The sequence below is a fragment of the Parus major genome, chromosome 5 (assembly GCF_001522545.3).
Source record: "Parus major isolate Abel chromosome 5, Parus_major1.1, whole genome shotgun sequence".
NCBI classification, from domain to species: Eukaryota; Metazoa; Chordata; class Aves; order Passeriformes; family Paridae; genus Parus; species Parus major.
Window position 1 is genome coordinate 11214172 of NC_031774.1, and position 24600 is coordinate 11238771.

At 42.1% G+C, this 24600-nt stretch overlaps 1 protein-coding gene across 1 annotated transcript in view; it reads right to left on the reverse strand.

Annotated features, from left to right (window-relative positions):
• The window catches only part of SLC6A5 (solute carrier family 6 member 5), a 33078-nt gene extending 11420 nt beyond the window's left edge, over positions 1-21658 (reverse strand). The window contains exons 1-13 of the mRNA XM_033514949.1: positions 21557-21658; positions 20181-20708; positions 19032-19170; positions 17680-17811; positions 17203-17376; positions 16425-16566; positions 15890-16022; positions 13924-14058; positions 13378-13481; positions 10696-10820; positions 7276-7388; positions 6864-6995; positions 5521-5620 (exon numbers count right to left, since the gene is read on the reverse strand). Of these exons, the coding sequence (XP_033370840.1) occupies positions 5521-5620; positions 6864-6995; positions 7276-7388; positions 10696-10820; positions 13378-13481; positions 13924-14058; positions 15890-16022; positions 16425-16566; positions 17203-17376; positions 17680-17811; positions 19032-19170; positions 20181-20708; positions 21557-21658 (2059 nt within the window). The remainder of the gene's footprint in view (positions 1-5520; positions 5621-6863; positions 6996-7275; positions 7389-10695; positions 10821-13377; positions 13482-13923; positions 14059-15889; positions 16023-16424; positions 16567-17202; positions 17377-17679; positions 17812-19031; positions 19171-20180; positions 20709-21556) is intronic.
• Between the last annotated feature and the right edge of the window lie 2942 nt (positions 21659-24600).

Consider the following 24600-nt stretch of genomic DNA (forward strand, 5'->3'; position numbering starts at 1 on the left):
TAAGTTAGCTATTAGTAATTTCAATATTAGTAATTTATCCAAAAGTTAAAATAACAACACTAAAATCAATTCCAGCTTTCCTAATTGTAATAAGAGTGAGGTCTGAGTTCATCTGTCAGAAAATGTTAAAAATTTGAGCCAGTTTTATCTAAATTTTTCAAAGCATTATTCTGTGGCATTTTGTCTAACTTGCATGATATAGGGAAGGCTTAAATACTGGAGAAAAGGTATGGAGTAAGGGAAGAAATACTCGCAACCAAAGTAATTAACTACTTTATTTCATATTGTATAGAGTCAGCTGCTGCAGCTGCTGAGTGTAAGGAATAATCCCCAGGCTTGATCCACCTATTTTGGAAGCCTTTCTGTTGATATCAAGGAGAAATAAGTCTATTCACCTGATTGTTCTAAGAATTAAGAAGGTAAAAAAATAGCACTTGTTCATCATCTAGTGCCTTCTGATGCAGCCTGAAGAAGGCAGCAAGGCTGGGTGATGTTTGGCAGCCCTTAAGGGCCAGCTCTGGGGGTGAGCACATAGTAACCCAGCTCAGGCAGATAGCACGTGAGAGAAAAGCTTAAGAATTGTGTTATGATAAGGAACAGAGAAGAAAAATACAAAAATTAATCAGGAAAATGGTACTGCAAGGACTGTATTTAGGGAAGGGGGAAAAAAATAAAATCTGCAGTGGATGTAAGCTTAGAAGACTGAGCCAAGGTGAATCAGAGGTCACTTTTTTTCTGCAACTGTAATTTCTTTCCCTCTTTTTCTCTTTTACTGACTACCACTAACGTTCTTCTTCAGAAAGCTCCTTCTCTGTAAAATACATGTTATTTTTATGACCCATAGAATCACTGTACTTCAGCACCAGTCTGACTAATTGGGTCCTTCTCTATTCTGAAATAGAAGTTTGTATGTCTGGACAAATGTCTGGTCATCATGTGATGGATCTGAAAGAAGATGTTTGCTGCAATTGAAAGATTTGCCCCTGTGTTTAATTTACCTGTGCAGCACCTGCAGTGAGCGTGAGGGAGATACTAACACAGCAGCCATCCCTGTGCTGTGTTGGGAACAAAGCTGGTCTTAAACTAATTGCAGCAGAGCAAGGTACAAGCTGATGGGTATTTCCACAAAGTTTAAATTGCCTTTGAAGTGTCAACTTCAGCCACACTTGCTGCTGCAAAGAAGGGATACCTAACTGGATAATTACCAGGGTTTCTGCCTCCAAAATTAATGGTGGCTTCATGTAAACCTGCACAGATTTGTTTGAAATGCCAATTAAAAAAAAAAATAAAAAAATAAGTTCCTTTTTGGAATGGTCAGTAGATATTCACAGTTTAAGGCACCCTTAAATATTAGCAATTGAGGAGTCAAATGTATGTAAACAGATAGAGGGATTACAAGTTACTTATCTCTTTCTAGTGAAAGTTCCACAGAAAAAAATGCAAAGGTTATTTTAGTTAAGAGAATACATTTTTTTTTTTTTTTCTTTCAGATCTTAGTAAATCTTGTCTCCCTCTCAGATCAGTCAAGCCTGCTGAATAAAAAATAACTCTGGGAAACAAACAACACGTGATATTCCATATCTGATTTTTCCTTCTCTAAAGTAGAATGATGTATTCATAAATGCTAAGATATAAAATCCATTGAAAAGGAGACTGCAAACCTAGCCAGATGATTGCTTCACTATTCTGCTACAGGTAAAATGTCTAAAATTACTAATGTTTCCTACATATACACAGCATCAATTTCCACTCTGACAATGAATCTTCCCGAAAACAAACTGTCAAAAAACAGATCTGGAAAGAGCATGAACAAATTTAACATCATGTATTTTCAGTTTCTAGCAGTGTTTCACTCAAATACAGGGATGTTTGTCTTTAGCTTCATGCTACAAAATGCAACAGTGGGAATTATGCTGATGATTAAATTAATACCCCTGCCTCTAAGCTGTTCTTTACTAATCATTGATCATAAATTGGAGAAATAACAACTGGAGAATAAACCTCTGAACCAGCTTGTGAAATAAAAAGGTGCAGTTGATTGGATTATGGAGCATGGACTCTACTGAAAAATTAGTGATTACAAGGAAACAACTATGTGTGTCTCTTTTTAATTTAAAAATCTCAACAAACTCAGCAAGCAGAACATGTAACAAGAACTAAAGACAAATTTATTTCATCATAAAAGCACCTGCCACCGTTGCACCAACCTGCTTGCCGTGAAGAGTACAAGTACACAGAGAAAGGTGTCAGTGGAGTGTAAAACAGCAGTTGTCAGACATAGAAAATATATTATGCCAAATTTAAGCACTGCTTAAGGACTATAACCCAAGCAGCAGCTTTTCTTTTTATTTAGGGTTCAAAATCACAGAGGTACAAGATGTATTTCTATGAACAGTCCTTACAAAAGTAGCTTTAGCACAGTAAAAGTAGCTCTGGTACTTTAGTCAAATAGGTAATGATTTTAACGCAAGTCTTTCCTTTTTCATTTAAAAGAAAGGAAGCTCCTCAGTCTAGCAAAAGGTTAATTCCAGGGAACATTATTTGAAATAGATTATAGCCAAGGCTTTACCAACATCTGTTCATGAACAATCAGCTGTACAGGAAACATAGAAAGAATGATTTGTAATCTGTCAGGTCTTTTCCACATCTGATTACACTAAAGTAACATCTAATTAAAAACCCCTTCTCCTTTATTCAGGTTCTTCCTTTGCAGAACTATTATTATTTCTGTATTGTTTTATGGTTTTCATAAATGTTAATATCTTAAGGGATAGTGGAATTGCTGAGCAAAGCAGACACTGGCCAGAGCAGTTTTTTTTTCTTCCAAACCTAATAAAATGTCATTCCACAAAGACTGATTTGCAATGCTTCTGCCACACAGTGTTCAGTGGAGGAACAGAGACAGTTCTCATTCCCTATTTACCTTCATCCTTATTGAAAATCATGCCGAGCAAAGAAATTTTGCAGATGTAGTTTTTAAAATACTAAAAATATTTTAAACACAGAATTTTTCTCATTCACACCAACAGCAATGGCTTTAAAGGGGGCCAGCTTTGGCACAGACCAGGTGATGCTGTCAATGCTGGTGGCCAGGAAGAGTGAAAACATCTGGTACAGCATTGTTCAGGCGTGCTGTCAGCAAAGTGAGAAGGAGAAGGAAAGCAAAAAAATCCTCAACAAACCCTTAAACCTCTTCTTAAGACTCCCTACTCATCATCTACTATGAAATTTTATTGATTTTAAAGACGCTGAGTTTCATTTCAATTCTAAACCAACTCTAATTCAATTTCTTACATTCTAGGGACATTAAAAAAAACAAGAATTTTCATCAACCAAAACATGATTGGCTTAAATCAACTCTTCTCTCTGTATTTTGAATTTTTCCATCACATTCTGTAGCAATTCCTCACTAGGTCATGTCTGGCTTAGCAGCCAATCTCCCAGGAATACTCACTGAATTGGATGTCAGTGAAGGTTAAAATATACCACTGTATTTCCATGAAATTAGAGAAAAGGAAGGGCTGATTTCCTGTCCTTCTATAACATTTATTTCTCAAGCAAAAGCACCAAATTCTGCATTATTTGTAAACCTGTTCTATATTTTAAAGCACTTATTTACAGAGCAGACTCCAGAACACTGCCAGATACAATCCAATATTCAGTGGAAAGGACCAGAGACCAAGGTCATGTGGCTACACAAGCTCATTCAGCAGAATATCTTGGAATTCTATGCCTAGCTGATTAAACTATATAATTCATTCCTGTCCATAGGAACAGCTTTACACTCCAGGCATAACTTAATTATCCAGTATGTGGGAAGATCTTCACACTTGCAAGAACTGGTCTCCTGAAAACACTGGGCAACTTTGGGAGCACATCAGCAGCTGGTATCAATTGTTGTAACTACTGCAGCTTTGTGGTAATTGCTCTGTTTTATACTAACTGGGGATCTTCCTCACAACTTAATGTACATCAACATGAATCAGTACAACTGGTGTTACCACTGTGAATAATTAATCATTCTGAGTAGCTACATTGTCTTGAGACTATGTTATGGACAAATAGAAAAACGGGAAGGTTGGATGTGTACATGGAAAAAAAAAGACTTCAAAAGTTGTTAAATGCTGTGTTGGGTTTGCAGGGACAGGTTTTGGTAGCAGAAGGGGCTACAGGGCTGGCTTCTATGAGAAGCTGTAAAAGCTTTCTCCCTGCCTGGCTGAGGCCATCCCTGGAGGCTCCAGGACAGACCCACTGCTGGCCAAGGCCTAGCCAATCAGGAATTGTAGCAGCATCTCTGATAACAGATTTTAGAAGGAGAAAAAGGTATTGTGCAGAAGTAATTGCAGCCAGAGAAGAGCAGTGTGAGAATATGTGAGGAGAACAGCCCTGCAGACACCCAGGTCAGGGCAGAAGGAGGGGCAGGAGGTGCCCCCGGTGCCGGAGCTGAGATTCCCCTGCAGCCCCTGGTGAGGCAGCTGTGTCCCTGCAGCACATGGAGGGCACAGGGATGCACAGATCTACCTGCAGCCCATGGAGGGGCCCACACCAGAGCAGGGAGAAGCCCATGCTAGATCAGGGTCCTGGCAGGGACCTGCAGACCCATGGAGAGGGGAGTCCATGCTGGAGCAGGTGTCCTGGTAGGACTTGGGACCCTGTGAGGGACCCACACTGGAACAGGCTGCCCTTGAAGGACTGCACCCCATGGAAGAGTGGCCCACATTACAGACATTTATAGACAACTGTTGCTCATGAAATGGACTCACATAAGAGAATTTCAGGGAGAACTGTCTCCCATGGTAGGTAGCCCACACTGGAGCAGGGGAATGACTCCTCTCCTGAGCAGCAGCAGCAACAACCTGTGATGAACTGACCATAACCCCCATTTCCCATCTCCCTGCACTTCTGTGAGGAGGAGATAGAGCTGAGGAAGGGAGAGTGGGAATAAGGTGTTTTTACAATTTATTTTTACATTTCATTATCCTGTTCTGTTTTTCTTAACAATAAATGTAATTAATGTTCCCAAACTGAGTCTGTTTTGCCCATGACAGATTGGTTGAACAAATCTGTCCCAGTCCTTATCTCAACCCATGAGCATTTGTTATATTTTCTCTCCCCTGTCCAGTTGCAGAAGGCAGTGATAGAGCAGCACTGGTGGGTGCCTGGCATCCATCCAGTATCACCCAATGCAAATGCAAAAATAACTCTTTTGCTTAGGAGGTCTCTGTCCCTGAAACTGTTGCAGCACAAAAGCACCAGTGGAAAAGTGTCATTAAATGTTTGGTCTATTCTCATGTTCATATCTTTGAGCTATTGGTGGAAAATCACTTGAGACTGTATGAAAGTATTTTAAGTATCCATCATGGTTATCATATGGGTCCTATCATGCTTCTGTCCAAAATAAGATAATTTTGAGGCTTTTTATTACAAAGAAAAATTACTTCTTTCCTTTAGAATTTCACTTTATCATTTGCTAAAATATTGCTTTGACATAGGCTGTCCAAAACCAATGTTTTTTCTTACCATAGATATAGGAAACTCCAACAAGCTCAAAGATGGCAATAATGACAAGAGAGTAAGAGGCTGCGTAAGTGTCCACAAGCTGTAACATATACATCCCACCCTAAGAAAAGAGAGATAAAAGATTATTTGTGGCATTGAGGCAGGCAGATTGTAGAGGAACAGGACCTAAGGAAGCATCCAAATATCGACTGACAGGCTCATGCTGCACTATAGCTTCTTCCTTCTGGCTGAATGAATATCAAATCCAACAAGAAGAAAGCAGAGGGTACACATGATTCTGCTAGCTAGGACAGCTTGGGAAGACTTTGAATTCAGTACTTTAAGATTAAGGACTGAACTGTGATCAGACCTTCCACCTGCAGTGTCTCAAACCACATAATATCATGTCAAAAGCAAAATCACCATTGAAAACAGAACTACCACAATAATGAGTCCAGTTAATCTGTTTGAAAAGGATTTAATATCCTGTCTCCATGATGGAGTTAAGCAGAATAACCCAAATGAATAAAGGACCGAATCCTTCCTGGGCTTTACAACAGCAAAGTTGGGCTAGTAGGTGATGAGGTAAGGGGGAAGAAAAGAAAGAAAAAAGGGGTGAAAAGATGGATAAAATATCAAGATTTCATGCATCTCATCTTGAAATTATATATAATGCTGAAGGTATTAGTGAAGAAGACACTGAAGTTTATCAGTAGTAGATGGGGATTCAAGTATTAACTCCACAGTATATAACTGAGACCATCAGTATATAACTAATCTCAGAGGAAAGGCTTTCAAAACAGGTATGTATATTTATATAACATTCAAAGTTCGTTGGGTTTTTTTTTTCTTTATTCATAGAATGGGTTGGATTAGAAAGAAACCTTAAGGATTATTTCATTCCAACCCCCCTGCCATGGGGACATTTTCTACTATCCCAGGTTGCTCCAAGCCCTATCCAACCTGGCTTTGAACAATTCCAGGGATGGGTCAGCCACAGCTTCTTTGGGAAGCCTGTGCCAGGGCCTCACCACCCTCACAGGTAAGAATTTCTTCCTAATGAATAATCTAACCCTTCTCTCTGTCAGTGTGGGTTGAATATTTAATTTATTTTACTATTTTGGAGATGTTTGGCTAGAAAAAAAAAGCCCTGACTATCAGAAAGATTTGGGCAGCAAAGGCTTTAAAGAATATTTCAGAGCATCTATTAATTTTTTTTTTTTTTTTAAAAAAAAGACTTTCAGACACACCATGTGTCACAGGTGGCAGAATTCAGCTAAACATTTTGCAGCTTGTGCAGGAGGAAAGCAACCACCAGAGGGGGACTGGGGGCAGACAGTGATGCTGAAAGCCAGTGTCATTACCTGAGTGATCATAGGAAATCCCATGATGAAGAAGGACACACAGCACCCAAGAGTGAAGAGTGCCTTGTGCGTACGTAAGTACTTGGGGAATTCATCTGACACAGAGGTCACGATAGTCTCAATGGTGGCAAACTGAAAAACAAAAAAAAAAAGGTTCATTTCAGTGCACACAAAGTGTTCCAACTGGATATAAAACAATATAAGAGAGTATTTTGAGTCCTAGGTGTTAAATGGTCAGATGGCAGCACCAAAGCTCTGCCAAAGTAATTGCCATCAGCACTGATGGCCTTACTTCATTCCTCTTTTTTCATGACTCACTGCCCACATGGGAAATGGCAATCAATTGCATGGTCCTCCAAACCAATAAATAGGAAAATCAAAAGGAAAAGAGTGGGACACAAAAGCAGTTTACCATAGTGTCTAATCCAAGAGTTAGAAGCATCAAAAAGAAAATTATAGCCCAGAAGGGAGAGAGGGGCAGCCTAGTTAAGGCTTCTGGGTAAACCACAAAAGCAATCCCAGGACCTGGAAATAAGAAAAATAAAGGTTGTCAGATTCAATCTTTCTTACTTACAGAAAGGCTTAAGCATTAATGAATTTAGCCATACCTGAGGAATTTCTATTTACACTGTAAATTTCAAATTACTTATTTACTTCAACTTTCCAAGCAGAATGCATATTCTAAAAATAAAACACATATCCTAAAAATTCTAAATAAAAAAAACAGTATACCAACACACTGATCCAAATTTTTTTTAAAAATTATCAAAAATTGCACACTGCAGCCACAAATTGCACATTGTCCTGCTCTGTGATCAAATTCCTGCCACTTCCCTGCCAATTAGCATCCTATGGCAAACATCCACACCTCAGTGCTACAACATGAATGAAAATGCAAATACTCTTCTTCAACTCACTGCCACACTGTTAAATGTGGATAAAATATAAAATATGCCCAGACCTGATACTAGACAGAAAGTAGTAACTACTGTGACTCTAAAAAAATCCACAAGAAAACCTGAAATAATGTAGAGCACCAGAAATAAGGAAATGGAATCTTTCAAAGCTTAAATCAGGAATTTTCCATTCTTTTGTTTTGTTGTTGTTGTTGTTGTTTTGTTTTATTTTATATATTGGGCTTTAATTCCTATTCACCATAAAGAAAAAGTATTTTTATAAGTGCTTATATCTGTTTGGGAGCAAAGGGTGCAGGGCTGTGGTGGCAGCATTACAGTAGGTGGCACTTCTTTATTTATCCCAGATGAAGGGATGCCCACTTCAAGCACTCTGAGAGACGCTTCCTGCCAGGTGAGATACAAATGAGAGCCAAGTTGTCCTCATGCCAAGAGAATGGGCTCCCCACTCACTCTGCCCTGGGCATTTCTACTTTAGATTGTAACCCCGTTCCTCCAGCTACAAATGCTGATTGTGTTCAAGAGAGAACTGCTGCTTGCTCATGTACTGAGAAAAATACAGTTTAAGCACCATAAAAATCATCTCCTTGAGCAACTTGTGAAGTGTTTGGGTTTCCTTCTAAGCAAAAGGCAAATAAAAGAGTTAAAACACAGTAAAAACCAGAACCAAAACAAGCTCTGTACATGACTCAGTAAGTGCTTCTGCCTTTAAAATGTGCTGCAAAAAAATTGGTTTCTGCATGTAGAACCACTATTGTATTTACAAACACCTCTTAATCTCTTGATTAGAGATTTCTTCTTGACTGTTGGAGATAAAGGCTCTGTTTAAACTTGCTGCCTGCATATAGAAGTTTAATTAAGTCTCAGAATAATGAGTTCCCATTAATCACACTTTTAGAAAAAGTTAAATTATAAAATATGAAACTGTACATGTCTTCATATCAGTCCCTCATAACTCTTTTAGATAACACGTCTGGTAGCATCCAATCACAGGAAATAGTCATAGGGAGGCTAGCTCCCATTTCTTCCATCTTCCAAGATTTCATGGGTATGAACTCGTTATAAAAAGTGTATTAAAGCCAGGAAAACTCCAAGCACTTTCTGTGTCTTAAAAAGTAAAATTAGCTTGAACTTTTATTTTAAAGCATAACATTTTTCAAGTACACTATGTTCTTAATCAGAGAGTAGAACAAAAAAGAGATTGTTCCATCTTTCCCTCCATGTTTTATTTCTTCATCAGATAAATGAGCTTTTCCTGAAAAGAAAAATCTAAATGAAAAAACATACTATGGTTTTCAGGTTAATATTTTAAGAGTACAAATAAAGGAAAAAAAAATTTAAACCCTTTCTTATTTATATTAACATTTTCATTTAAGGATTTGAAAACTTGAAAGGAAATTATGTTTCATCATCATTTTGGCTTTTTTCTCCTCCACTGCAAGGAGAAATACAACTTTAGAATTAAAAAAAACCCAAAAAAGAGGCAATGGCAAGGGCTGGTTCTTTACACCAGTGCTTGAGTTTGCTTTTTAGCTATGGTTATGCAGTCCACTACCTCGGTCCACAATTACCCTTAATCTTCACTCTCTTCCTATTGCAAATTCATCTTCTATTACTTCACTAAATTTTGTTTCCCCCTGTCATGGAGAGCAACAAAGCCTCACCCTCATGAAATAATTTTACTTGATCTGAACAGGCTCTTACAAATGCACTCACAGCTGTTCCTACCCCTTGGAACAGCTGGAAATAGAGAACTCCAGCCTGGGACTAGTTGGTCACTCCAAGACTACCAGCAAGTCCTCAGCAGAAAATTCTGTTTTCTGAATATTTCACCATCTCCAGAGAGGTGCATCTGCTGAGCCAAGTGTTCCCTCCACCATCCCTGACAGTCATGTCTCTCATCCCAGTTCTCTGCATCTCTCTGGAGCTTCCACTGCAGCTCCACCTAAGCACAGCTTCTTTAGCTTTCACTCAATACAAATCATTTTGGTGAGTGCAGTGTGGTTTAGATTTTGGGGCTGCTTTTGTTGTTTGTTCCAGAATGGAGGTAAAGTCTAAAATAAAAACATTAATGTAAACACTACTCCTAAAAAGTCCTATGACTCCCTGACAGGAGGGTGCAGCCAGGTGGGTGCTGGGCTCTGCATCCAGGCAACAACCAACAGGACAAGAGGACATGGTTCAAGTTGTGCCAGGGGAGGTTCAGGCTGGAAATCAGGAAGAATTTTTTTCTTTCTGGAAGGGTGGTTTAATGTTGGAATGGGCTGCCCGGGGAGCTGGTGGAGTTCTCATCCCTGGAGTTGTTATAGCAATGGCTAGCAATTAGACTTATGGTTTAGTTGGCACAGTGGTGATCAGCTCTGCCAATTAAGACCTTTCAGATCCCCACTAATGACCATCTTTCTTCACTAACCAAGATGTTCTAATTAGTTCTTCAGAAATGTTTTATTTCTCTATGGAGGCACCTCCTTGCTCCCCACAGTTCAGAAGCACAATTCACCCCTCCCACCAGATTTCTCCCACCATCCTCTCGTCCAAAATTACCACCACCAGAGAGAACTTTTACCTTGAAGAGGATTTGGCAAACAGCAGCAGAGACCAATGAGAAGCCAAATAATCCCTTAGACTACATAAAGGGACCATCCCACTCTACCCTCAATTAGTCATTTACACCAAGGGTTAAAATTAGTCTCAAGTTCCTTCCTTCTCTTACCAAGCAAGTGATTAAGAGGTTTTAACTAAAATCTTGACTTCCCAAGGTAACTTGCCTTGTACAGAAATGCCTACATGTGGTTTACCAATCCAAACACCAGTTTGAAGTCATCATTCCCTCCTCCAATATCAATGTTATCATTAATAACAGAGCTGGAAGTGCCATGCGGTGCCTGCCTAAGTAATGAAATGCCAGCAAGCCCTACCTTGGTCTGCCACAGCTTCAATATTCACTTTGAGCTCGTTTGCCATGAAGCCAATAACTGAGAAGATGACAAAGCCTGCAAATATACTTGTGGCACTGTTGGTACATGTGACTATCAATGTGTCCCTGCAAAGAAAGCACAAGAAGACTGTTGGGATTCACACAAGGAAGGTTTTGTATATATGTTTCAGGAGTTTCTCATGAGCGCACACATCTTGAGGGGATGCTGATGAAGGCACACTTTTATACTCATCAGGTACATTTGATGCTGATCAGAGAGCACAGAAGTCTCCACAGCACCACCAGGAATCAGGTCTGCAAGCTTCCATTATCCATGTGCTGTGTAGGAGCCACAGACCATGCAGGAGGGCAGGCACATCTGCTCTTGGTCTCTCTGAAGAACAGAGTGAGTCATGGTGACATGATTTGTAACACGTCTTCTAACACTTTGCCTCATGAGGATATCTGCTCTCTATTAGATATGGACTAACCACTGCTGTCCAGGTAAGATGACTTTTGTCTTATCCTTCTTGTACTCATACACAAAATTCCAGGATTAAGCTTTCTGTATATTGCAGAACTCACTCAATCACCTTCCTATCTATAGAGGGAGGATTCCTTGGTACATTTTCCCATGGTAGTTATTGTCAAGGGAATCTTAAGAAATCTATAGCTGAATGTCTTGCTACAGCAAACCAGTCATTATGAGCTACATCCATAGCTGTTACATTCTTGATAGGATTTTTTTAAATAATATGCATGTCCAGAAAACTTCCCCATAAAATACTTTCTCTTTAGAAAAACAGATTGCTCACTTTGAATGTCTGGGGTTTTTATGTTGGCTGGCATTTCTTATTCCTACTGCTATTTTTTTGTCAGGAACAGAATGAAATACAACTTGAAAAGCTGTCAAAGAACCTCACTGGCTGAGCTTCCAGTTCACTCAACCTGAGCTGGCAAACTTTTAGAATTTCCAGGAGACCACATCTTAATGGGAATGATTTTGTTAATCCTTTAAGTCTACAGAAAAAAAAAATGACAATGTGCTCTTTGGAATCATCATGTACTAACCTTCTTCCAAAACTTAGATAGGTTTGAAATATTTCAGTCATTCATAATGAAGTCAATTTATGTAAATGTACTGCAATTATAGGTTTTTGACTATGTTTAAAATTAATGTGTAACTGAAAAGTACAATTGCTGTATTGAAATGTAATGAATGTAGAAATTGAAAGAGAAAATAGTCATGCTTCATTTCAGTATTCAAAGTTGTGTTGAAAAATGAAAATATTAGCAGTAACTAAGCTTTTCTAATTATTTCATTTTATTATTTCAATTATTATTTTATGGGAGACTTCAGTCTCGCATATCCTTAACACAGGTAAAGCATGTGTTTGGTATTAGTACTGTAATATTTTTATACTTCATTACCATGTATTCCCTTCAAAATTTTCATTGACATCTTACAAACTCCACAAAACATTGCTAACTCAATGCAGAAAGGTAACATAATGTTTCTTCCATTTTTCCTCCTGATATTCTGATTGTAATTATTCAGTAAAAAAACCTATGCTCAGGAATAGCATTTTCAAAAATAGGACCCAAAGGATTGTTGGGTGGGAGCTACTGTATATGCAACTGTTAGCTTTCATCCATATTTTGGGATAATTTCATTAAATTACTTTTGAGCACTAGTAAAAATGTTTTTGAAATTCTTAATATTCTTATCTACATTTTTAGTTAAGTATTTTGGACTCTGTACTTATGAGCCATAGGATATGGCATGGAAATCTCAAGGAGTGTTTGCTTTGAAGTCTTGATTGGGGAAAGTTTTTGAGCATCCTCTTGGGTGAGTCTCTGCACATGCTGCTGGCTGTCCTGAGTCAGCACCTCTGGCATTGCAGGAACTGGTAAAAGTTTGCTTCAGACTGACTAGAAGCTGTAAAATAGCAGGGAAGCACTCTACTAATGCCACTTGCTTTCATGTTTTCTATCTGAAAACATTTTAGCTGGCCAGCTTTTGCATGAAAAACTATACAGTGACTTTTTCCCTTGTAAAAATAACTTTCAGTGATTTCAAATAAAAGTGATTTTAAATTTCATAGCATTAAATTACTTTGTACCTGTAAAACCACAGTAAGAGTAATTGGAAAAAGAAAGAACACTTAGGAGATGTAAGAATCACATAAATGGAAGTTCCAAATTAGTTCTGCATGTTTCACAATGCAACCTTCAGCCCACCCTACTCGTGGGCTGTTCTGCAGAGCTGCCAAGTGATTCTGTTTCACTGCTCACAGCTCTTGACACATCCCAGACTGCCCTTCAACCTCAACCTCCTGATTCTGAAAGTGGGCAGCCAGTAGGAATTTTAATAAGCCTAAATTCTCATCTTGAGACTAGTAGATTAGGACCTAGGGAGAGCAGAAAATACACAAACCCAAAAATGATTAAATGTAAAAATCACACATACACCAAAAACACAAACAAACAAACAAAACAAAAATAATCAAACAAACAAAAAAACAGAAGAGAGGAAAAAAATACAGGAGGGAAAAAACTAACTGAAGGACAACAGGGGAAAAAATGACAAGGGAAAAAAACATGAGATGGGGATCTTACAAACCAGATTTCTGCAAGGTGAAGGACAACTGGTTTTGGAAAAACATATTTCACTCTTACACACCTGTAGCAGTTATTATGGAATTTGTTGTATGAAGAGAGGGTAATTAGACCTCCCCATGCTGCGGACAAGGAAAAGAAAATCTGAGTGGCAGCATCCTTCCAAACCTAAGTAGGAAAGAAAATAGCATCAGCTTCAGGAAAGAGTGTTAGACCAACAGATGTCAATAAAATATTTAAAAGCAAAATCCTGCCATGAAATACATCAGGCCCATTTGATAAGGAGCACTGTTCTTATTGAGCCCCTACAAAAGGACAATATAAACCTTTCTGTATATGGAAGACAGAAATATAAGAACTATATTGTTTGATACATATCAGCTCATAAACATTCAGAAACAAAAAATACAAATCAAGAGGGGAAGCCTGCATCAGATACTGATATTTTATCTGCCAATGACCCTAGATAATACTTTACCCATACAAGATGAAGAACAAGTTTCCCCAGATGACAACACTGCCTCTGCACATGTAAACTGCTTGCAGCAGACCACAAGAGATCCATGTGATTTATTCACCCCAGCAGCTCTAAGTGCAATAGCAAACCCACCATAGCATCAATCAGCTTCTCCCACTTGGGTGTGATGAAGTACCAGATCCCATCTCCAGCTCCAGGTAGAGTTACTCCTCTTATCAGAAGGATGATGAGAACTATGTAGGGGAATGTAGCTGTGAAGTACACAACCTGGACAGGGCAGAGAAAGGGTTTCTGAAAGGGCTGATTTGGATAAGAGAGGAGGGGAAATGTAAGTGCCACTATTGCCTGAAGAAGGCAATTATTCAGGCTCAGAGACAACAGTCAGGGGATAAACTAAGAAAACAACAGGGTTATTTCCCTGGAAATCTGAAATTTGATAGTTCTCCTTGCTGCTGGAAACATGAATAACAACAGAGATGAGATAAGATAAGATAAAACTATAAGATCAAAACATTATGATAAGATTATAAGAGGTGGAATTAAAGACAGAGGAGTGAAGAAGATTCCTCTCTCCATCTGAAGAGGAACAATAGGAATTTAAAACTAAATACCACTTTTGATCGTTGTCCAGAGTGAACTCTCACAGTTCAATGGAACTTAAATGAGAAGTGCTATTCAGTAACACTTACATTTCTGTAGTTTTCTTCTGTATTTAACTAAAAAAAAAATCTAAAAAATTTTTATTACTGTTTGTACCTCTTAATAATTACATATCACCATGATGGAATGAGGCTGTCACTGCTTCTCTGGGCAACCTGTGCCAGGGCCTCACAACCTTTACAGAGGAGATTTTTTTCCCAATATCTAACCTAAACCCTCCCTTTGTCAGTTTGAAGCCATTTTTCCTTGTTCTGTCACTCCATGTCCTTGTTCCGCGTCCCTCTCCAGCTCTCTTGTGGTCCCTTTAGGTAGTGGAAGGTGCTCGAAGGTCTTCTTGGGCTTTCCCCCAGGCTGAACAGCCCCAGCTCTCCCAGCCTGTCTCCACAGCAGACAGGCTTCAGCCCTCTGAGCATCTCTGCACTTGCTCCAAGAGTTCCTTCTTGTGTTGTGTGTTGTGGGCTCCAGAGCTGGACAGGTGGCTTCTCACCAGAGCAGAGGGAGGGAATCCCCTCCTTCAGCCTGTGGTCTGAGCTGAAGTGACTTTTGAAACTGCTTTTGGAATTCACCTTGTTGTTTCAAGAGGTGTTTCAACAAGTTGCCCTGATGAATTTCTGCACAGTCAAAAGCCTGAACTAATCTGTACTTAAACACAGGATTTCTATCTCTAATAACAAAGAGTCAATATTTTTCTCTATGATATCAGTATCAGTATTTTTCTTGGCCACTAAGAATAACTTAGACAAATATTCATTACCACATTCAAACCTGCATTATTATCCAGTCTCTTGCCTTTCATCAAATATTTTTACCTATCCCACTAAGATAAGGAGAAAAAATATCTCAACTTTCCCCTGCCACTCCGAGTCCCTGGATTTTCTGCCAAGTGACCTCCCAACAGATGAAGCCAGCTTCTAGAAACAAAGGGATGGCTTGGAACTGGAACTCTGTGACCAGGTCTAGAAAATTCATGTCTCCATTTCCACTATATTTATCCCAGGAAATACCTAATTATGTTGCTCATACACACAAACTCTGAGGTTTTTTTAAAGTTCAGTTCTGATTTTAAAATATGCTACTTAACATCTTAATTTACATCACAATTTCCTGGATTCCAGTGAAAAGTGAGATGATTGCACAATTTTTATGAACATCACACAGAATAGAGAAGGCTGGAAAGTACCATTTGTACCATCCCACTGCTGAGTACAGCTTAAGAGCTCATTTTAAATTTACTGAAGATTTGAGAAAAAAAGACGAACAAAAATTGCTTCTGTTTTGGCTAGAAAGGAAAACACAAACAGGGAAAAGATATTTCAATTAATACTTAGTCAATTACTGAAAATATTTTCAGTAATTTATCCCTTAAATAAGAGTGTGAGTCCCTAAAAACCAGCACCATATTTTCTTGGGAGTATAAAATCATGAATTTTGTTCTTACTTTTCCTGATGACTTGATTCCTTTGGCAAGGGAGGCATAAACAATCACCCAAGCTAGGAAAAGAGATAGTGCCAAGGGCCATCTAATCTCACCAGGATATTCAATCCCTGCTGAAATCTTCAATACAAAGTACCTAAGAATAAGGAAAAAAAAAATTTAAAAATGGGGAAAAAAATAATGACAGAAACCACAGGCAGCAATTCAGCACAAATTCCTTTTTTTGTTTTGCCTCAATAGTTTCTCTAGATGGTTCCAGTGATTCTCACCATGTATTATTTTATTTATCTGCATTGCAGTAGTAGATAAGAGTGCCGGGCATGGGCCAACACCCCAGCTGCGCTAAGCACCACAGGAACAGAAAACAAGTAATCCAGTGTTTGAATTCAGCTCTCATCATTCCTAAGCACAAAAAGTGAGCATAATTTTCTGCCCTTGACTACTGTATTTCTGATTTTCCAAGCCGTGATTTGTTGCCTGTTCCAGTAGATTTTTCAGAAAGATGAACATAATTTCTCTAAACAAAGAAAGATCTTACTTGAAGTATTCTTCACTCCCACTGACAAATGTTTTGTTTCCTTCCCTGGTGAAGTTAACCATGGTTAGGTTTGGATAGGCACTCATACAGAAAGTAGAGTTCTTGATTTGTATTTTTGGGTGGTCACCAATAATGCAGGAATCTAGGAAGAAATGAGGTGGGGGAACAGAAAAATAAAGTGTAGAGATTTTTTTGTTGTAAAATTACAAGAATCGTTAGATCACACCTAATTACATGAACTTTTGTTCAGTTCCCGACACCTTTTACAAAAGGTCGTTAACTAGGTTTACTTTATCCGTTTTCATGTCACTGAGTGTTTGGGGCCGTTTGCAGAAACGGTTTTTGTTTTTTCATTAAAGAGGAGCTTCTCTAAAGACAAATAATTGGTCTTTAGCAGACACTTCAGGCTGCCAGCTGTGGTATTTTACTGCCTACAAAGAGTTTTTCTCCGGGGGGGAGGGGAAAAAAAAAAGAAAACGGGAAGAAAAATCGGCATTTCTTTTTAGCATTTAAATTGACGAATCTAATTTATCCTTGGTAAGGAAAATTTTAAATAAAACCAGAGGGAAGTGCCCATGAGATACAGATCACTTCAGAGTGGTTCGGGAAGAGATCGTTCCCCAGCGCAGGGAACCTCTCCCAGCCGCGGTCATCCGCAGTCTCCTCTGGCATCTCCCAGGGGCGCAGCTGAGCCGCAGAAAGCTCTGGAAAACCACCAGCGCCACAAATTTTAAAATATAAATAAATAAATAAAGAGTATAATCATGTCCCAACTTACCTAGCAAAAGTTTGTTTTTATCTTTACAGTCTGGAGTGTTCCAGGGGTTGTTACAGGAAGCCCAGGGGAGCACGGGCACAAAGGAGGCGAAAAGGTAGAAAAGTGTGTAGCACAGAATAATATTGTAATATATGGCTATCAGGACCGAGATGATCAGCATGGCGATGCCGCAGCCTGCGGACAGACAAGAGAACAGGAAGAAAAGCCATTAATGCGGGCGGCGGCGGGAGCTGCTGGGCCCGGCGGCTGCAAACCATCAGCTTCCTCTGGCACAGGGACAGGGACAAGGACAGGGACACCCTCGCTGCGGGTGGGAGGCGGCCACCAAGGGCCGCGCAAGCTGCGCGCTGAGCGGCCGGACCCGCGGTGCGCCCGTGGCATGCGGCGGAGCGGGGCTCAGGGAAGCGGCTGAAGCCATGCAAGAGACGGAGTGCAGGTCATGCTCCCCAAAACCGGGCCGGCGCCTGCTCCGCTCACCTTGCAAGGCGGGGATGGCTTTCCAGACCGACACGGGGCCCTGACTAGCAAACTGCCCCAGGGAGACTTCCAGGAAGAAAATGGGAATCCCAGCTAGAGCCAACATCATCAAATAGGGGATGAGAAACGCACCTTGGGGGGCAGGGGGAGAGAAGAGAGAGCAACCTGAATCATCCCGTGATACTGGGGACAGCTTAGTCAATACATTTTTCTATTAAATTTTTTCAGTTTGTTATCGATTCCCGGTGTCGGCACTCTTGACGGGGCAGGAGGAAGGGATGGGGAGGGGGGGGTTGGAGATGGGGGTCAGCTTTCTACATTTCCAGCGTTTTCTACAGACAGTAAATATTCATTCTTGCTAAATGAGTATTTAACACCTCCCACTTAGAAGTTTTTACGTGTAAAATGAAAAGAAAAAAAAAAAGCTCTCAATTTAAAAATAGTTCTTTAAAATTGCCTCTTCCCTCACAGAAAACAGCTCTTACGGGCTCTACATAACTGTTTTCGATGATCACAGCACCACTATCATCTGCTGAGAGCCCTTCCGAAGACGGAAGGGATTTACAGCTGCAAGGGTTCGAATCCAATAACATCCACCGGTTCCCCATTTCAGTAAGAGCCTCTGGTAGGAGAACCCCTGCAAATAAATTTCTTCTTCCCCGTGTAAGCTATTAACGGCATAGCTCCTCTTCCAGCTTATCCTCTCCTCTATTCAGCTGATCGACATTCACTCTTTTCAAACGACTATTTTTCAATCGGATCATGGAGAGATTTAAAACAATATCCCCAAATCTCTCGAAATAAAGGAGTATCTCGACTCGGGATCAAAGGTCCTCTTGTCACTATCCCGACTCTACAATCCCTCCTCTTTCCCCATCCCACCGACTGCGGATTCAGACCCGACTGTATGTAACTGAGGCAGGTTCTGGAGCCCTGCCTGTGTAATCAGCATGCCTCTTCATTTTCCTCTCTCTCCGGCCAGCACCAATTGCAGGTGTTTTTAAGGAAGGCGCTACCAGTTAAGGAAAACTCGTCAGGGCTTTCTTACTTTCAGAGGTGACCATAAAAAACAAACAAACAAACAAACAACCCCCCCAATCCCTCCCCCGAAAGAAAGCCCCACAAAAATAACGAAAAAAATCCCAAAACAACCCCAAAACCCAGGCAGGTGTTTCACCAAGTGTCTGATGGTCTGTAGATGCCCCCGCACCTCCACTCAGCCCGGGTCTGGCTGCCCAGCAATCGGAAGCCGCCGACCCCGCTTCCCTCATGTTTCTCCCCGCCAAAAAGGCAGGGACTGGTTCAGACCCGTACGGTACTGCAGGTAGAGAGACAGGAAAAAGCCATCATACCTCCCCCATTCTTAAAGGCCAGGTACGGGAACCTCCAGACATTGCCCAGCCCCACTGCATAACCCACCATGGAGAGGATGAAATCCAGCTTGCTAGACCAGTTCCCTCGGGCTTTATTCTCGTCCCCCACATCGTCTTCCTAAAAGGGGGAAAAAAGGAGGGGCAGGGGGAAGAGAGAGAGATAGTAAACCAGCCACTTTAGCAAAAAAGCACGGCGGTGCTGCCGGTTTCACTGGATGTAGACCCAGCGAGCAGCGGCCGGGCTGGGGAACCCTCATGGCCCCCCTCCCCTGTAGCCCCTGCCGCCACTGCCGGGCTTCTCCTTTATTTTAAAAAAAAAGGTACATATGTATATAAAATACACACAGAAAAGCGATTTAAAGCATGGCCCTCCACATTGCGGTGGGTCTCCCTGCTTCTAATTCCTCCGTTGCAAGGGAGGTCCCACCGCCTCCCCTAGGGGTGGAAGCCCTCGGTGGCCTCTGAATGTGGCCGGTGGTCTCAGGACCGACCTCCGGTTCCCAGTACATCCAGGAGAAGGGAAAATCGCTTTTACCGCGCGAACAGTCCCCACACGCCACCACTCCGCTTCCAGGGTAAATGCGGGACAGGGACAGTTTCGGGAGAGGGAGCGGCACCTTTCCGTACTCGCACCACCGGCGGTATTCCCTCCCGGGGACCTTTTATGGGATTGGGCTGAATTATTTCGCCCTATTTTTGGTTACAGCGTCCGAGGCAGTCCTCGGGGGACTGGGCAGGAGAACAAGCCTGAGGAAGCGAAGGGGAAGGCACGCTTCACGTCTGGGGCTGGGGACAGGGCCAAACCTCATGCTGAGGTGTGTAAGGACGTGCGCACCCGCGCACGGAGAGTCAGAGCCGGGGTGCACCTACAGGCACGGCTCAGTAATCAACTGGAATTACACAGGACGCTCGTCTGTACCGCTGTTACATAATTAGCGCTTGCCAGCACTACAGCACTGGATCTAAGATCCTCTCTCCCCTTCTTCCTTCCCTCCTCCCTGCGACACAGCCCCATCCCCGACTCATCTGCACCTGATTTTAGAACTTCCACCCCAAATCGGTGCTGAGTGGAAAAGACCTTCCACGAGCTGAAGCGGAGGAAGGAAAACCTGAAAGGAGATAACTCACCCCCACCACTCTGCCAGGAAGAACAGCAGTGTTGCCATCTGTGCCCAGAACCACGGTACTCTGGCTCAAGGTCACCCAGGCGCCCTTGGCGTTGTTTTGCTCCAGTGTGCTCTTACCAAGGCTCAGAGCAGGGTCTCCGTCTGTGCTTTGCAAAGCGGGAATTTTGCAATAAGGGATCTCAGCTTGCCCGGCGATCCCTGTCCCGGGGCTAGGCTTGCAGGGAAAGGTTTCCACAGATTCCCTCCGGAGGGTCGAGTTGGCTTGCACCGGGGTGCTGCTGAGCTTACAGATCCCGACTTTGGTCCTCTCAAAATCATTTAGTTTCGCTTCTTCGGAGGAAAATGTTTTGCTCTCGTTCGAGAGTGACTGGGGAAGCCTGGCCGTGGCGGCGGGGCCTTGCGGAGGGGCGTCTTGCGGCTCATTTTCGGGGCTGATTCTTACAACTCCCGCACCTTCGTTGGGTCCGGGAGCCACCGCTTCGGGATTGTTCACAAGCTGCTTGCTCATGTCCCTTTGACTGGCGTAATCCTAAAATGACAACGTCACATATTTTACCAAAAGCAGAAGAAGAGAAAAAAAGTGTTGGCACTGCGGAGATAATACGAATTTTTGTCCACGTGCAGGGAACGCATGCGCCAGAAGATCGGGCTACAGGAGTGTTGCAGAATTTCGAGAAGCCACGGCTTGCCTGCTTTCCCTCCCATTCGGCGTTAATACTCTGGAGGGAGAAAGAGTATGGTACACAAAAAAAACCCCACCCCAACCCTCACAAAAAGCCCCAAAAAACAAACCTCAAACAAAAAACAACACCAGCATCTGTAATCCTGTAATTCAAGTTTAAATAAGAGTTTCTACAGCACTGCGCCTCCAGACCTCGTTAGATTTCACATCACGACTGTAGGATGCTTCCTTCCCTACCACCAGTGTAGAAAGATTCTTTAATTTTACGCCCCATTTCCTTTCTGTCATTCAACAATGCACATCGACTTTTTTTTTTTTTTTTTTTAATATATATGAGCAAGAGACAAGCTGCCCTGTAGGCAACCGGGATTGTTAAAAAACAAGTGAAACAGTGCTGGTGAACATTTCTGAGCTGGCTGCTATGCTTCAAAGCCCATCAGCAAGAGAGTGAAATGCAAAAAAAGAAAAACCCAAAACATAATCTCACCGCCATAATGGGATAAATGCAGTAGCTTCCCCCTCCTCTTTTTCTTATGTTTCCCACTCACATAATTTTAAACATTTTATTTGTTTCCCCTAATCATTAAATAAATTATTGACACTCCCACACTCACCTCTACCTTTCCCCAGTTTAAAACTACAATTTAAAATGTATCTTTATTTTATACATTCAGCAGCCTACAGGTGAATCCTACCTTTTCCATCAGTTTAATGTTACCTTTACAAATACCCTTTCCCTTTTCAGAATGTCTCACAAAACTCCCCGTCACCTTTTCCGCCACAAGTTTACTCTCCATCGTAATCCCACTCGCCCGGCACCAGGGATAAAGTCTGCAGGGTCTCGGTCACTAAATAAGTGCATTTTTGGGTTCCACCGCTTTCCCCGTGCTCCCCCCCTCCCCCGCAGCATCCCTACCCCGTCCGCGGGAGGCTCCGCGCTGGCTCCGCCGGCAGCACCGCGGACAGCTCCCTCTCCACCACCGCTCTGCTCCTCCAGCCTTTCTCGGTATCGAAGAGAAGAAATCAAGCACTTACCACGTCTTAAATAGCCACAGATCGAGCCGATTGAGATGAAAAGAGCAGTACAGGCAATTGACGGACTGGATTTTGCCCAGTTCAGAGCAAAGCTTTCTATACTTCCCTGGGAAAGACTGGTTTTGCGTCAGTGCATAGCAAGATGCCCTTCGTGTGACATTTTCTTGATAATAAGAGTTTGATAAATCATTACCCTTGGTTTCAGATTTTAAAGGGACACCGAGAAACCGGAGAGCCGGCTGGCTGTCACTCACGAGGCATTGCGTGTTCCCTGTGACTCATATAGGGGCTGATTATTAAACCAAAGCCAGCCGGAGCATGGAAGAACTTTCTTTCTGATAATTAGAGCGAACATGTGAGAAACGCATATTACTGCACCCTAGGCAAGAGAGAAATGGGGACAAACCTTTCATTTCTACTCCTCTTCCTCCTCCCTCTTAGTGTAGTGCAATCCAGCTCCCTTTTTAAAATCTGCATTTCTGCAGTCCACAGATCAGATGTTGTAATAGCTTGTTTCTATACGTTATGAATTTATATATCCATATACATGGAAATAAAAACATTATAAATTTTGTGTCGAACCACATATCTATATACCGAGTGAGAAGTTCACTATGTATGAAGCACACAAATATATTTAAATTCTGTCTTTCTTGGTTGCATGAAATTGCATTGTATCGTCTATTTTTACTATGCCTCATGGGGGAAACTCCAATTAAATTTAAACGATACAAGCACTAAAGCAAATTTCTCTTTCATCAAAACTGTCTGTAGAGCAGTTAAGTGGTAGAAAAGACGACGGCAGCAACCCTGAAGTTGCTGGTGTTCTTCCCTCACCCATCAAAGCATTTATGTTTTATTACTGGGGGAAATTATTTGTCATTAAAAGTCAGGTGTTAACTGAGAATCGTTTTTGCAACTAAGTATTTCACACCTAATCACCTCTTGTAGGTATTATTTGCTACTTGAAGGGCTTTCTCAAAGATTTGTTGAGCACAAGATAATTTTGCTCACGTTGACAGAAAAACGAAAAGCGCATTGGCAAATCGGGATACTCCCTACGCAACCTTCCAGTTGTTTCAGCGTCAGCGACGCTGTTCATCCGCATAGACCCTGCTGGTGTCAGCTTCTCCGGAGAGTATTTCACATTTTAGCGTAAGCGGAGTGGAGCATGCGCCTAGCAGGGGAGGGGAGGAGAGGAGGGGGCTGAACTCGCCAGCCCCGCACGCGTTCCTTCTGTGTCCTTGCTTTTACGGGTTACGAGCGTTTGTTTCGGCGGACGAAGTAAATAACAAATTCGCAGGGGCCAGTCACTGCTGCAGAGCCGCTGACTGCAGGAGCGGCCCCCCCTGCAGGGACAGGGCAGTTTTGTTCCAGCGCAGGCCTCTGAGCTGCAGCCCCGGCTTCCTCCGTCACAGCTCGGCACTGCGGTGGCAGCTGAAATTCACTCGCCACAATTATTGACAGCCCCACGGAAGCCGAGGAGCTGGGGGCCAGCAAAGCAGAACGGCGAAAATCGGTTTTCGCCGAAAAGATCAGTCAGTGTCGCAGCTGAAAAATGCTTTTAGCTTCCAGCAGAGCTACAGGGCACGTTCGCAGCACAACTGTCGTTAAGTTGAAATGTTGCTTCGCACATCTTCGAGCATAGTGGTTACCTATACCATAGGTATATAATTACTGTGTGCACATACAGGTATTTTTACAAACACACACACACACACACACACACACACACACACACAGAGAGAGAGTATGTAGATTGTTGTACGTTCCTGACTTTAAAGTCACTTTTCTGCCTCTGTTCTATCATGCAGAGCACCAGCCTGGTCTCGTGGGAGGTGTCCCTGCCCATGGCAGGAATGGAGTGGAGCTGCATAAACTTTAAGATGCCTTCCAAGCCAAACCATTCAATGATTACATGTACTTTCCGCGGGTCTATTTAGAAATCGAGGGGTGCTCATAGAAGGTGGCTTTAGTAAGGAGGGGGAAAAGCTGGTGGTGTTCTGCAGCATTTCCTTCTCGAGGCATCTATCCTCCAGCAGCAGCCGTGCTGACCTCCAGCTTACATTAATGCCTCTAAAGGCACGGGCCGAATTAAAAGCTTCAAGGCAGTTGTCCAAGAGATATTTTGGTCGGGAAGACCCCTTAACATCTTCTAGAGTCACTGGATTGACTTTATTCGTTTTTCCAAAAATCGGAAATCTCACTCTTCACGTTCTTTTCCAAGCTATATTTTTGCTTTCTCCATCAGCATTGAAACATGAAATCGAAGTTTCACCCCTGGCGAAAGGGAATCGATCTCCTTTACTTTCTGAAAAGTCAGGAGCACCTCCCTTTCCCCTGTACCCCAGGGAAAGTTCTGGCAGGGGCACGGCTGGGGGTTCGCACTGGGCACGGGAGTCAAGGATCCATTCTTGGTCAAGAGGGAGACCCACGGAGAAACACGGCTCGGTTTTCAAATATTTTCCTTTGTCCTACCCATCTGGCTCTCGGGTCCACACGGCAGCTCCCTACTGCTCCTGCCTTCTCACACGCAATTTCGGCTGGAGATACCTGCTTTGGTCCAAACTCGAAGTTTACGGTTCTTTTCGAAACCAAACCAAACTCCCTCTAATTTGGGGGTTTAGCACCCCAGTTAGCAGCGGTCAGGTTCATTCAAACGATTTTTCTGAACTCCTTGTCACCGTCCCCCGGAACGCCTGCC